Genomic DNA, 15,605 nt, shown 5'->3' with positions numbered 1-15,605 from the left:
AGAGAAATGTAGGTTAGCATTTCAGGTGGGATACATCATCAAAGTTTAAGTTCAATGAGAGGCTTTCTCTTCATGAGAAGGGTCTAAAGTACATTGTTAGGGCATGCTGTGGTCAAAATTTGCTACTAGGTTAGTGTGGTCCTTGGGAACAGCCTTGTAGAGTTAGTGGCCTTCATATGTTGCTTTCCACCATATACTTACATAAATCCCCTGGGAGTGCCGAGCCAAGGTGTTTCTAATTCCATGCTTTTACCGTTTAATAAACTTGAAACTTGACATTAGCTGGCAATACCCAAAGAAACAAGGCCTGCTGTTCAGAAGTCAAGTTATTTGTAATATCGAGTACTTTTGACACAGGAATACTGTACATCTGTCAACAGCATTACATCATCTCCCTTGAGCATGGAGTTTCATCAAAACTTTTGATAGTTGATTTTGTGTGAATTTATTTAGCATATATATTGACTTAGGGCAAGGATTCCTGAACTTTCGATAGGTCCACAAGAGGAGTGTGTTGTGTGGTTGAATCTTCGAGGTCATCTGATTTGGGTCCACCTGTTATTAGATTTCTGTATTTCTTTATGTATTTGTTGATCTACTTTCTGTTCCTGTATAATACTAAAAATGGCTTCCACACTGTTTTTCCTTCGGATAACTCTTTTGGAGGTTAGGACAGGGTGTCCTTGGGATGGTGCCAGTATTTGCAGGGGGTCTGCTACAGCAAAAAGTTTGAAAATTGGAGATCCTATTCGGTGTTAATCATCTTCACCTCAGATGAATAGTCATGCAGAGCAGTTAATGTAAAGAAGGTATTAGGTGAAATTGACAGTGTACGTTAAGCTTTAAGCCCCCATAATGAGTTACAACCTCAGGGGGTAGTACATCCATTATGGCGTTTTGCAAGTCCACTTTTCTTTTCACCGAGGGAGGGCGTACTTCCCACTGCTAGCTTGCCTTAATCTGCTACTGTGACTTCTTACCTGCTGGGTTTCAGATAATTAGCCTCTGATTACCTTTCTTTCAGAAGGTTACAATTTACAGGAGAGATTTTTTTAATCTTTCTATTTTTGAAATACATCTTCTTCTCCCTCCTCCCATGACTCAAACGTTCCCCTAATTTTCTGAAAGAGCAACTTGTAGTGTGGTGCATTTCTGCAAGCATCAGAAAACATCTTTCTTTGCTTCACCCTGTGCTTACAGGGAATGAGTGCTGTGGGGCAATTAGACAATTGAGAATCCCAGATGAATTATTAGGAGTGAAATAACCCTGATAAATCTAGCACCAAACCTGCAATATTTTAGTGTGTATCTGTTTAACATGTTTACTTTTGTTTTAAAAAAGGAAGTGAAGTTTTGCTGATTTTGCTGCACACAATTTGGCTGCCACATCTTCCACATTACAGCACTGACTACACTTCAAAATTACTTACTGTGAAACATTTTGGATTATCCTCAGGTTGTGAAAAATGCTATATTAATGTAATTACGTTTAATTACAGAGATTTTCGTTAGCTACAGGCATCAAAGGGATATTATTCATTCTTAGGATATGAGTGTCACTGGCGAGGCCAGCAGTTATTGACCATTCCTAAATGCTCTTAAGCAGGCGGGTGGTGAGCTACCTTCTTGAACCACTGCATCCATGTAGTGTTGGTAGGTCAAAATGCTGTTAGTTAGGGAGTTCTAGGATTTTGACCCAGTGGCAGTGAAGGAAAAGTGACATTGTTCCAAGTCAGGGTGTTGTGTGACTTGGAGGGGAACTTATAGGTGGCGATGTTCTTATCCATCTGCTACTTTTATTCTTCTAGGCAGTATAGGCCAAGGATTTCGAAGGTGCTGATGAAGTAACCTTTGAAAGTTGCTGTAATGCATCTTGTAGAATGTAGATGGTACACTGCTCCCACTGTTTGCAGTGGTGGAGAGAGTGAACGTTTTAAGGTGGGATGTGCCAATCAAAGGGGCTCCTTTGTCTTGGATAGTATTGAGCTTCTTGAGTGTTGGAGCTGCGCTCATCCAAGCAAGTGAAGAGTATTCCATCCCACTCCTGACTTGTTTCTTGTAGATGGTGGGCAGGTTTTGGGAGTCAGCAGATCAGTTATTCACTGCAGAATTCCCTGCTTCTGACCTGCTCTTGTAGCCACAGTATTTAAATGCCTAGTTCAGTCCTGTTCAGTTCAGTTTTCGGTCAGTGGTAATCCACAGGATGTTGGTGTTGGGGAATTCAGCAATGACAATGCCATTTACTGTCGAGGAGGGATGGTTAGCTTCTCTCTTGTTGATGAAGATCATTGCCTGGCACTTGTGTGGTGCGAATGTTACTTGCCACTTAGCAGCCTGTTGTGGTAACTTTGACGAACAAACCACAGGAGGCTTAGGCACAGGTTACGATTGTTTATTCGAGCAATTGCAAGGAAAGATCCACCTCAAGCAGCTTGAGGTAGCACTTTGCTAAATTACAAGTATTCAGCATATTTACACATTACTAGTCACGTACAAGAACATTGTTCAGATTACAATCTTGTCAACATTTGGTACGCACATCCCCCTATACCCAGGCAGAGCTTTCTCCCCCAATCTAAGCTAGAACCATCTGGCCTTCCCTTATCTGTTGAATAGCACACTTAATCTATGTTATTTTCAACCCTTGTCTCCAGTCTGGCTCTCAAGGCCTTTCTGTTGTTTGCAGGCCCTAAGGCTGTGCAAGGTTCATCTGGTAACCTTTAACTGTTAATGAGCTTGGTAGCACAGGCTGCCTGGAGATTTTAAGTAATTCATTCCCTTTCAATAAATTCTTACTGTATTTCCCCTAATAGTCCTTCCTTTTGATTCTTGGCCTAGCCCAAGGTAGCTAACTACAGTGATACTGTCCGTCCCTTTACATACTGCCATCCATTGATACTGGCCAGGTATCCAGCTTTGGATCGTAAAGGTACTAGGTCAGACCATCTGTATCACTTGGCCCTTCAATTCAGGCCTCTGAATTGCTAAACCTCTTCTCGACCTGTTAAAATTCTCCTAGTGCCACCTCTTTTGTGACCCTCGGGTACGATGAATCAAGTATGTTAAATATATAACTAATATCAGCTGAATCACAACCAGAGCATGAGAGGTAATCCGAATACACAGGTGTATTTGTACATTTGAGCCCCAATTCCACCACCACCATGTGGAGGAATCTATTTGCTCGATATCCTCTTTTAAGGCTCTAACCTGTTGCTGCAGTGTATAGTAAGTCCTATATATCTGCTGAGCCTGTCTCTGAATCACGGTTAGGTGCTCTGGTCATAAGGGTATTTCATAGGAGAACTGGTTCAATTACTGTGTCAGGTTATCCTTAAGGCTTTCCATGACCTGAATAGTAGTTGTTTTTCTCTTGTATATTTCGACTAGTTCCACCTTCCCCACCCTTGCCAGCACCTGCAGGTGTAGGCACACTGAATGATTGTGGATGGGGCACAACCGGTTGCTCCCGTACTGGATCTTTTGCTGCCACGTGGTAATACAATATCTCCCATTCCCCATATATGCAACCTGAATCAGTTTTTTTGCAGCCCATACAGTTTCCATTGGACAATTTGCTGCTGCTTTAAATCTGCACCTTGCTTCTTCCACCATACTACACCATTCTAATGTGGTGCTAACTATATTCCCTTCTATGTCTACTGCATATGGCGGAATGTCATGGTACCTAATATAGTAACCCAACCCCTCCCCCCCCCACCCCCGTAACACCCCAATATTTTCTACTCCATATAATGTTCTGCTGGGTGTTGACATAGGTATAACTGGTATACTAAGACAGAGCCTATTAGCATATTATTATTCACTATACATTCAATATTCATTCTATATACACGTGTTAAACCTCTGAACTGGCACCAAGTCAAGTCACGATCCATATGTCGTGAAAGATTAAATAAATGTTCATTAGTTACCCATAAAGGAGCCACTCATTCATTAATTTGTCTTAAATTCTCTTGAGTTTGTTCCAGTGCCCAGGATCCATAGGTGCTGCAAATATCATTTCTGTTTGCTTCATCTGAAATATTTTTCCCTATCCAGATCAGTTTATTGATAGTCCCTGCATGACTTTCGAACATGGTAGCCAGGTTTTGGATTAACCGTGTCATGTCCTGGTCTGTATTTAACTGGGAGTTGTGAATTCCCTGTTCCCGTTCTAAAATTTCCTTAAGCTTGGAGCTCAAGGTCCAGACCTTCTGTTCAACAGTTGCCAGTTCAATCGAATTAACCATTGATGTCCCTGTATTGAATATTGTAGCAGTGTCATTTATCAGGCTGCACTTAACTCGGTTCCCTCCTAAGCCTGGAGGTATAACCATTGATCACATCCTGCCATTGAACTGAACCACTTTAGTCATCAACTGGCCCATCAGAGCTGTATAAAGTGTCTGAGTATGGACCGAGCACCCCTGGGGCAGGGCTATACTGGGTTTGTTGAAGACTATGGGTACCAGCTCATGGTGTATGTTTTCATACAAGACTTTATTATGATTAACCAATATGAGATCGTTTGTCGGACCTGGAATTGTAACCGGACAAGGTGGGTTGGTTGGTGTGGGTTGAGAGGCTTCAATTGCCTCTGTTCGGATTGTTGATAGTTGTGGGAAGTGGCTGGGTAGCGGTACTAATCTTCCCTCTAGGGTGTATCTCCCATGTACATCTACCATCGCTATTTGTCCAAGTCAGTACATCGTTATCATTTGAGCCACAAATGTTCCATTTGGATTTCTTAGGGTGGGAATGAGCAATCATCGGTGCATACATTGTCAAGCATGCTGCATAAACATGGCTCTCTGTTTCACAAACAAAATCGAACTTCCCTGCCCACTCCTTATGCTTAAAACATACAGTAGTTAAATTTGGAAACTTAACGTAAGGGCCAGTTTTCCCAAACAGTCCCCACCAACCGCCATGCGTGTCATACCCCTGACACTTCCGCGCCCGATCTGAAGCAAACCCTAGCTACAATTCAAAATCACTTGTTCTCCTACAGTTACATTTGGCATTCCCTGTTGTGTATTGCATTCGGCACTGTCTGTGCTGTACCAAAGTCCCTCTTCCGGTGCGGGATGAGCAGTGGTGACCCCCGACCTTGTTGCCAGTATCGCCATGCTCACGAACATCGACATTGCAATTAACATTCTGTGAACTTAAGCAGATAACCATCACCAGTCGGTTGTTGAGATTAGTTCTGTGAATGGAATCAATTAAGAAAATGCTTCAGTTGTGACCAGTGCTTGCAGCACCCCTTTCCCCTAAAGTCCACGCACGCGCATGTATCACTGGTCATGATTACCTCATACAGTCCAACCCACTTAGGTGCGAACCCAGGTTTTTTGGAAGCCACTTTAACCATTACCTTCTCCCCTGTGCTCGGCACTTCGGCTTGCTCTGACCTAACTTCTACTTCCAAGTCCCGTATGATCTGCTGATCCCTAGTCTCTTGCCTTAGCCCGTGAAGCTGCCTGCACAGCTCCCGGACAAATTGCTTCACTCTCTCTCTCTCTCTGTCTCTCTCTCTCTCACTTCCTCATACCATTTTACACAAGCAGTAGCTACCATCTTGCTCAGGTTGTCTGGAGAGACTTACAGCCTAATAAAGTATTCTCATAACAGTTTTAAAACAGAAATCAATTTATGTTTATCAATTATTATTTTTTTAAATTACAATAATCAGTAAATTATGTTTATCAAAAACATGTTTGTTTCCTTATCGTTTTCTCAAACAACATTTTGTTGTCTCCAAAGTAACCTACTAAATTATGTCTGACTTTTTTTTAGAATTATCCCAGATTCATTAACTCGGCCAAAAATTAGATTTCTGCCAAACTTTGTCAAGGTCTTGAGCTTAACTTTATATTTTGGGAACAGACTGACAATTACAAAAAGCTTGCAGCATTTCAATCAGTATCAATTGTTGTCAAACCTTTTTAAAATAAACATTCCCTTTTGAGAACTTCATCGGGAACCAAACTGCAATTTTTTAAACTTTATAAGAACTGTAATTTACACTATCAAAATTAAATTAACTCTTTCTCATGTGTATTGATTTGTATCCAGATTAAAGGTCCCATACGTTTATCAACACATTCTTTATCTTGGATAGCATCCTAGTTATTCAAAAGTAACCTTCTAAATTACACTACACTTTACATCTCAAGGTTGTCCCAAATTCAAATAATAGTGCTGTTGGGAAACAGATTTCCTTTCATATTTAACTAATTTCTTCAAAAGAAACTCCTTTTATCCATTGGAACCACCTAGACCGTGTGTTTGTGTCTTTTGGTTTTCCTAGAATCCTTTTGAATTTTTTTCCTCAGAATTTTAGAATACCAACTCGTACGAGCTAATGTAACTCGTATGTATCAATCCCAATCAGCTTGGAAGCTGGTGATACTACTCTGCAAGGGGGTGGTACAAAGGTTGGTTCATCTCAAACAAAGGTAAACCCTTTTATCTTTACAATACCTTCAAATTGCGAATTTTTCCAGAAATCTCAACTCAAACCTTATACTCAAAACTTTGGAATATTTGAGTATATTTTTCCTTTAATCTAATATGGAGCTGTCGACTCTAAAGTGCTGAACTACACACATAAATGACAATTTAAGGAAGGAAACACATTAAAGTTCACATACAAATGCTTCTTTGCACGCAAACAAACACATATATAAAGGTATGTATTTATAATCCTATAACGTGAACTTAAGGACTTAAAACTCTCATTCTTTAAACGAAACTTCAAGTAGCAGTGGGGGGAATAAAGGGATCTTAGAGGCTCCACCTAGAGGAACAATCAAACTGACTGAAGCTCAAATTTCCTCTGCTCCTGCTTGTCACTGCTCATTAACCCCCCTAGGGATACCCCCTTTTTCTGTCTCTCTCTCTCGCTCTCTCTTCAGCACAAACAGCTCTTGTAACTTAGATCAATTCATATTTTTAAGTTACAAAAAATTCAGTAGGGAACCTTTCAGGTCCCAATCATCTTTCCACATTCTCTCTTGTTCTGCTATGAACCTCGTGATGGAGTTCGTGGCTACCCAGTCGAGTTCCATAGCATTTTCCTGTTTTCCTGACGGCATTCTGTTCTTATATTCCCGTCTGTCTCTGTGCAGTTAGTTCACGCGACTCTGATAACTTAATTACTTACGATCTACTTGTTTTCCCCAGGGGTCAGGCCTCTGCGCAGCTTCAACTATGGTTTTGTTTTAAACCGTAGCCCGCCAGCGCAGCTCCACCTCCTTTTTTTCTCTAACCAGTGGTCTGGCCTCTGCGCGGCTTCAACTATGGTTCTATTTCAAACTGTAGCCCGCCAGTGCGGCTCAACCTCATCTCACAGTAGTGGTCCGGCCTCCCTGCGTGGCTTCGGCTCCGCTAGCCTGCCAGCGCAGCTTCGCCTCTTACCTCGGCGCCTCCTGTTCTGAGTCGTCCTCCCGATTCTCTTGATACTTGATCAGACCGTTCTCGGGTAGGCTTACTGTACAAATTATGGGTGGTAAATAAAGTATACTCACCCACTTTACAGAGCCATCCCGAGGATCTGATCTGAGTATCCTGCCGACTACGCCAAACTGTGGTGGTAACTTTGAAGAGCGAACCACAGGAGGCTCAGGTACAAGTTACGATTGTTTATTCGAGCAATTGCAAGGAGAGATCCACCTCAAGCAGCTTGAGGTAGTACTCTGCTAAATTACAAGTATTCAACATATTTATACATTACTAGTCACGTTCAAGAACATTGTTCAGATTCCAATCTTGTCAATATATAGGTACACACATACCCTTACACCTAGGAAGAACTTTCTCCTCCAATCTAAGCTAGAACCATCTGGCCTTTCCTTATCTGTTGAAAAGCACACTTAATCTATGTAATTTTCAACCATTGTCTCCAAGTCTGGCTCCCAAGGCCTTTCTGTTGTTTGTAGGCCCTAAGGCTGTGCAAGGTTCATCTGGTAACCTTTAACTGTTAATGAGCTTGGTAGCACAGGCTGCCTGGAGATTTTAAGTAATTCATTCCCTTTCAATAAATTCTTACTGTATTTCCCCTAACACAGCCCTGAATGTTATCCAGAATGCTGCCCTGAAGAACTCCTAGGGCTCTTTTATATTCTGCTTTTGTTCGATGTAAACATACCAATCATACACAAGAATTAGTGAAACAATAATGTGGTTGTTTTATCTGATTGTAGTCTTATCTTCAAATAAAGTTAACTGGGAGGCTGTGAGACGCATGTCTGACCTCAATCTTTGCTGTCTATAAGTGATTGGGACTGATACATTGTATCCTGTCTCAAGATAGTAATGATTGACGGTGGTTTAAGGTATGTGCCCTCAAAGATATATGCACCTCATGTCAAAACATCCCCTTTTTTCTAACTAAAGGGTTACCGTTATAGAATCAAACTATTTACATGAAAGCGAAGCACATTAACATTGTGTTTGAATAAATTTACACGTCTCTGAAATGTGTCAGTGGTGCACTAATCCATGCAGCTTTAGTTATGGTGACCTTCCTGGAGGCTGCTGTACACTTTCAGAATGCTGGTTAGGGATGCATTGTCTGTGTTGCATTTTAGACTGTGTTCTAGTCACAGTAGGATTGCTCAGTGTTTCTGACTGCGGTATTGCAATGATTTGGTATCTGTTTTGTCTCACTGACATGCCATTTGGTGTTCATACTTGATACGATCTTGGTTCTGAGCATATGCTGACTGTTTCTGCTACTGATGATACCATCAGTTGGGTGTTGGATTCTGTTCAGGTTGGGTAATTTTTAACCAATATGCTCATTGGAAACAAAGCAGCAGGTTAGCGTGTGTTTGGGGGGGAGGGGGTGGGGGTGGGGTGGGGGGGTGGTGGGTGGAGTGGAAGATTCAACTTCATAGAAAATTATGAAAAAACTGAAAAGAAAGGAGAGCCCAGGAGAGGCTATTAAAGTCCCCAGAACACAAAATAGGACAGAGTGTTTGGAAAGGGCTAGGAATCTAACTTCAAGCACATCAGATAAAGGGACGACAATGAGAAAGGGGACGGGAAATACAGGACTGAAGGTGTTGTATCTGAATGCACGCAGTATACGAAATAAGGTAAATGAGCTTGTGGCACAGATTGAAATTGGCAGGTATGATGTGGTGGGCATCACGGAGACATGGCTGCAAGGGGATCAGCACTGGGAGCTAAATATCCAAGGATATACATCCTATCGAAAAGATAGGCAGGTTGGCAGAGGGGGTGTGGTTGCTTTGTTAGTAAGAAATGAAATTAAATCAATAGCAAGAAATGACGTAGGGTCAGATGATGGAGAATCTGTGTGGGTAGAGTTGAGGAACCGCAAAGGTAAAAAAACTATAATGGGATTTATGTACAGGCCTTTGAACAGTAGTTAGGATGTGGGGCACAAGGTACATCAGGAGATAGAAAAGGGGTGTAAGAAAGGCAAGGTTACAGTGATCATGGGGGATTTCAATATGCAGGTAGGCTGGGAAAATCAGGTTGGTAGTGGATCCCAAGAAAAGGAATTTGTGGAATGCCTACGAGATGGCTTTTTGGAGCAGTTTGTGGTGGACCCCACTAGGGAACAGGCAATTCTAGATTTAGTGATGTGTAGTGAGGCAGATTTAATAAGGGAGCTTAAGGTGAAGGAACCCTTAGGAGCAGGTGACCATAATATGATAGAATTTACCCTGCACTTTGAGAGGAAAAAGCTGGAATCAGATGTAATGATATTACAGTTGAATAAAGGCAACTACAAAGGCATGAGGGAGGAGCTAACCAGAATTGACTGAGAGATGAGCCTAGCAGGAAAGACAGTGGAACAGCAAGGGCAGGAGTTTCTGGGACTAATTTGGGAGAGACAGCAAAAATTCATCCCTAGGAAGAAGAAGCATACTAAAGGGAGGACGAGGCAACCATGGCTGACAAGGGAAGTCAGGGACAGCATAAAAGCTAAAGAGAAAGCATACAATGTGGCGAAGAGCAGTGGGAAACCAGGGGATTGGGAAGCCTACAAAGACCAACAGAGGACAACTAAAAAAGAAATAAGGAGGGAGAAGATTAAATATGAGGGTAAACTAGCCAGGAATATAAAAGAAGATTGCAAGAGTTTTTTTAGAAATATAAATATAAGAGAGAGGCAAATGTGGACATTGGGCCGCTGGAAAATGACGCTGGAGAAGTAGTAGTGGGGAACAAAGAAATGGCGGAGGAACTGAATAGGTACTTTGCGTCAGTCTTCATGGTGGAAGACACGAGTAACATCCCCAAAGTTCAAGAGAGTCACGGGGCAGAGGTGAGTATGGTGGCCATTACCAAGGAGAAGGTGCTAGGAAAACTGAAAGGTCTGAAAGTGGATAAATCACCTGGATCAGATGGATTACACCCCAGAGTTCTGAAGAAGATAGCTGAAGAGATAGTAGAGGTGCTAGTGGTGATCTTTCAGGAATCACTGGAGTCAGGGAGGGTCCCAGAGGACTGGAAAATCGCTAATGTAACCCCCCTGTTTAAGAAGGGAGTGAGGCAAAAGACGGGAAATTACAGGCCGATTAGCCTGACTTCGGTCGTTGGTAAGATTTTAGAGTCCATTATTAAGGATGAGATTTCAGAATACTTGGAAGTGCATGGTAAAATAGGGCAGTCAGCATGGTTTCATCAAGGGGAGATTATGCCTGACAAATCTGTTAGAATTCTTTGAGGAGGTAATGAGTAGGTTAGACAAAGGAGAGCCAATGGATGTTATCTACTTGGACTTCCAGAAGGCCTTTGACAAGGTGCCACACAGGAGGCTGCTCAGTAAGATAACATCCCATGGTGTTGGAGGCAAGGTACTATCATGGATAGAAAATTGGCTGTCTGGCAGAAGGCAGAGAGTGGGGATAAGGGGGTCCTTCTCAGGATGGCGGCCGGTGACTAGTGGAGTTCCGCAGGGATCAGTGTTGGGATCACAACTTTTCACTTTATACAATAATGATCTAGATGAAGGAACTGAGAGCATCCTGGCTAAGTTTGCAGATGATACAAAGATAGGTGAGGGGACAGGTAGTATTGAGGAGGCGGGGAGGCTGCAGAAGGATTTGGACAGGTTAGGAGAATGGGCAAAGAAGTGGCAGATGGAATACAACGTGGGGAAGTGTGAGGTCATGCACTTTGGTAGGAAGAATAGAGGCATAGACTATTTTCTAAATAGGGACAGAATTCAGAAATCTGGAGTGCAAAGGGACTTGGGAGTCCTAGTGCAGGATTCTCTTAAGGTTAACTTGCAGGTTGAGCTGGTAGTTAAGAAGGCAAATGCAATGTTGGCATTTATTTCGAGAGGACTAGAATATAAAAGCAGGGATGTGCTGCTGAGGCTTTATAAGGCTCTGGTCAGACCACATTTAGAATATTGTGAGCAATTTTGGGCCCCGTATCTCAGGAAGGATGTTCTGGCCCTGGAGAGGTTCCAGAGGAAGTTCATGAGGACGATCTCAGGAATGAAAGGCTTAACATATGAGGAACGTTTGAGGACTCTAGGTCTATGCTCGATGGAGTTTAGAAGGATGAGGCGGGGATCTGATTGAAACTTACAGAATACTGAAAGGCCTGGATAGAGTGGACGTGGGGAAGATGGTTCCATTAGTAGGAGAGACTAGGACCTGAGAGCACAGCCTCAGCGTGAAAGGAAGATCTTTTAGAACAGAGATGAAGAGAAACTTCTTTAGCCAGTGAGTGGTGAATCTATGGAATTCATTGCCACAGAGGGCTGTGGAGACCAGGTCTTTGAGTGTATTTAAGACCGAGATAGATAGGTTTTTGATTGGTAAGGGGATCAAAGGTTACGGGAAGAAGGCGGGAGAATGGGGTTGAGAAACTTATCAGCCATGATTGAATGGCGGAGCAGACTCGATGGGCCGAATGGCCTAATTTCTGCTCCTATGTCTAATGGTCTTATGGTCATGGATATCTTTCATCTTCTCCTGTTTTTCGAGTAATGCATCATGTACTCCTGGGAGTATCAACGAGTGATGACTGGAGAGGTTTATCCACACTTGTCTGCCGAATAGTAATTTACATTGATATATGTATTCGGTTCAAGCAGTGTGATATAGCCTGTTGGCCGATGCTCTGTGTTGCAGAGTTAAGTGGTCTTCTCCCAGTGTAATTCTGAATTCTTCCAGTGGATTTCTGATGGTGCTTCTTGTAGTCTGTGGTCTTTGTCATTGTCTTGACGTTACCAAAGATGGTGACCTAGGATTGCACATTGGTAAGCCTGTTATCACTGGTCCTGTGATGTCCATAACCTAAAACATCTGGGGTGACCAGTGTCAGTTTTTGTAACAACACTCGAGTGTAACGGATCCCTGGGTATTCCAACCGAGTCATTGTATGCAGTGAGTTTGGCATCGGTTGGTTGAACCATCACTTGCCACATCTGTGGATATATACATTTTGGTGGAAGGGCGTTTGCATCCACATCGGTATCCCGTTTTGCAAATAGGTTATGCTGATTCTTTATCTGGGGCATATAATCTGGACGGTGGCAAAGGCTTCTGTTGGTACCACTGTGCCAGTACATTTTTTGATGTTCACTGTGTTGAATATCAGCTCACTTGTGTGTCAATGGTCTGGTCATCCTTATCATCTGAATGTGCAGCTTGGCTAGATGGATATTGTTTATGATGCTATTTGATATGAGCGCTTGGTTGTTTGGAATGCTATACCTCTCTGGCCTCTGATTTTGACTTCTCATAATGTCAAACCACTTGTTTTGGCCTTTGCTTTCTACATTGGTGCTTCCAGCGTCCCCTCTTGCCACATGCCTTGCATATGATGATAAAAGCTGGGCATTTTCCGGCTGCACTGTATGAGGATGCACTGCCCACGTTGGTGCTTAGGCTTGCCTGCATTGACTATCGTGTTAATAGTGTATGAATTAGGCATATTCAATAGGCTTTGTCTTGCCTTTCATGTGGCTTTGTACTTGCATCCGCTTTGTAGAGGTACTTCTACAGTGTAACTTTTTAGGTTGGTCCAAGATGTCTTTTAGGATTGCTTCCATTGGGGTAGATGCTATCTTGAGCTTGAATAGTTGGCTAGCTCTGCGTCATAAAGTCACAACCACACCCTTTGTCTTTGCATCTTCTTATGAATTGGTCAGTGGTCTCGCTTCACTCGTAATTGATCTTCGAGTGTTGATCATATTTTCTCTGGATTTTTAAGATGCTCATTGGACAGACCTGACATGTTCAGTCTGTAGAGGCCTTCGTTGTCTATAGCAATTTTAATTTTTATGGTTTAGAATATTGAGGTCCAGGAATCGCAGCTCAATGTATCACCAGAACAAAGTAAACCCAGATAGGAGATGCGTTGCCTTCCAATTGAGCGTTGGAAATTTTGTGCTCACCTTTTAGCTTTTTGCAAGTTTTTTATTGCTATCTGAAGCATTAAACAGCTATGCATGTTTCCTCCAGCTCTTTGAGTTAATTTAGCTCCAAGTTGCAGTATCTTTAATGGCCACTGCCTTAGCTGGTCATAGGTTATTGCTTGATTATAATGATGATGCTGTTGAGCACTCTCTGATTTTTCCTATTTTCCCCATTTTCAGCTATAAGTGATTTTAGCTGAGAAAATGGCTGCAGGACTTCCAAAGTGAAAAGAAATGGGGAAATAGACTTTTTACTGGCTTCTTCTAGCTGTTGGATAATGAATTCTCCTGTCTGCTTAAAATGAGACCACATGCAGTTTGCTGTTTAATTTTATTTCCTGCTTAAACTTTGCAGCAGTTAGACTTTTATTAAGCTCATTAAGCTCTCCCAAATTTGAACAATATTACCAAGACATGACGTTCATTGGCTGGAGCGAGGTGCAATCCCAGAACAAAGGTACGGTGTCTTATCTGCAGAATTCCTATAGACTGCAGAATAAAGGCTTGATGGTTGTTTCACTTTCCCACCAGCTCTCCTGTTTGATGTGAAAGGTTTAAGGCTTGTATATGTTTCAGTCAAATCATCAAAAACTCTGCTGCTACCATGTAACGATCTGCTTTTCTTCAACATAAACGTACCAATTATACAAGAGGATTGGTGAAACAATGATGTGGGTTCTTTATTTGAAGATAAGACTATATACAAATAAAGTTAACTGGGAGACTCTGAAGCACATGTCTGACCTCGATCACTGCTGCTTACAGACTGCCTGCAAGCCATGGGACTAATACATCTCACCCTGTCTTAAGGTAATGATTAAGTAATGATTAATTGTAGTTTATCATATGTTCCCTTAAAGGTATATACGCAACATATCACAATGACGTCCAACAATCACAACCACCTTCCTCTTTGCTGGGTATGACTCCAACTAGTGGATTTTTTCCCCGATTCCCATTGACTTCAGATGCAAATCTGTCATGATCTGATTGGTAGTGCAGACACGAAGGCTGAATGGCTAAATGTATTCCCATATAACTGTACTTCAGTAACAGTTGCTACGTTCAATAGAAAAGAAGAGAAAATTGGGGTTAGAAAATAGGAAGGAATAAAAATGATGTTGTGTTTCAGGTTTGCTAAGCCTGGAGGAGTTTAAACAACTTAACACAAATGCTTTCCAAACATACCTGCGACAGCGTGGGGTGCAGAAGACAGAGTTGGTTCGCAACAGCAAGCACACGTGGCTATACCAGGGTGAAGGGGCACACCAGATCCTAAGAACTGTTCGACGTAGGTGAGCTTCTGAATGAATCAAAAAAAAGCATTGTATTCTGATGTATTTACCAAGGCTGCTTTTCTAATTGGGGTGACGTGCAAGCCAGGAATTTAAGTGCAGGAGGTTTTTTTAAAGAATATATTTACTTTGGTTGTCTTTAACAAAATTCCTGACCATACGACCATAGTGTTATTTGACTATCTTCTGCAGTGCTTTTCATTCCAGAGTTGAATTTTCTGAAGTCATTCCCAGCCGGTAATGCTGCATTTGTATCATGGCACTATTGCCAAAGTAATGATAAATGAGGCAGCACTCATACCTGCAGCAATAGTAGCTTACATCAAGGCATTTCTTTGTGCTGCCAACATAATTGTAAGCAGGTGTCAATCACAAATGTAGAACAATATGGCTTTTCGTTTTGCTGACTTGTATAGGCCTTCTTCCAATGTTGGATGGCTTCACTCAGAAACTTGTCACAAAGTGATTGGGAAGCAACTGTACAATTGCAAGTTTATGCTTCAGTCTTTCTGCTAGTACTCGGTCTACTCTGCAGAGTAAATTGAATGAACTAGAGATGAGCAATCACAATATATTACAGAAACCCCTGCAATGAAAGCAGTCCAGTAAAATCTCATAACAGAACTTTACAAATGTAACCAATAACCCTCATTACAGCTCCATTGAAAGTGGGATGTGAATTGAAAATTCACAGTACATAGAATTAAGACTTAAGTAATTGCAAATGCAGTTGGGAGGGAGCCCATGGTTATGCAAAGTAATCATCCGATTGTTTGCTTACACTTTGGCACATTGAGATAAAAGGTAATTTCTTTGACATGCAAACAGAATCAGGTTATTTTCTTGAATAAAGTGTTTAATTAGTTAAATGTACTGTGCCAGGTAACAGT

General features: G+C 41.9%; 1 protein-coding gene across 1 annotated transcript in view; it reads left to right on the top strand.

Moving 5' to 3' along the window:
* The window catches only part of p4htmb (prolyl 4-hydroxylase, transmembrane b), a 92,685-nt gene that overhangs the window by 63,562 nt on the left and 13,518 nt on the right, over nucleotides 1-15,605 (top strand). Inside the window, exon 5 of the mRNA XM_041192524.1 lies at nucleotides 14,553-14,715. Coding sequence (XP_041048458.1) covers nucleotides 14,553-14,715 — 163 coding nt within the window. The remainder of the gene's footprint in view (nucleotides 1-14,552; nucleotides 14,716-15,605) is intronic.

The sequence above is a fragment of the Carcharodon carcharias genome, chromosome 7 (assembly GCF_017639515.1).
Source record: "Carcharodon carcharias isolate sCarCar2 chromosome 7, sCarCar2.pri, whole genome shotgun sequence".
NCBI lineage: Eukaryota > Metazoa > Chordata > Chondrichthyes > Lamniformes > Lamnidae > Carcharodon > Carcharodon carcharias.
Note: the sequence above shows the minus strand (reverse complement) of the source record. Positions and strands in the feature narration are given on the sequence as shown.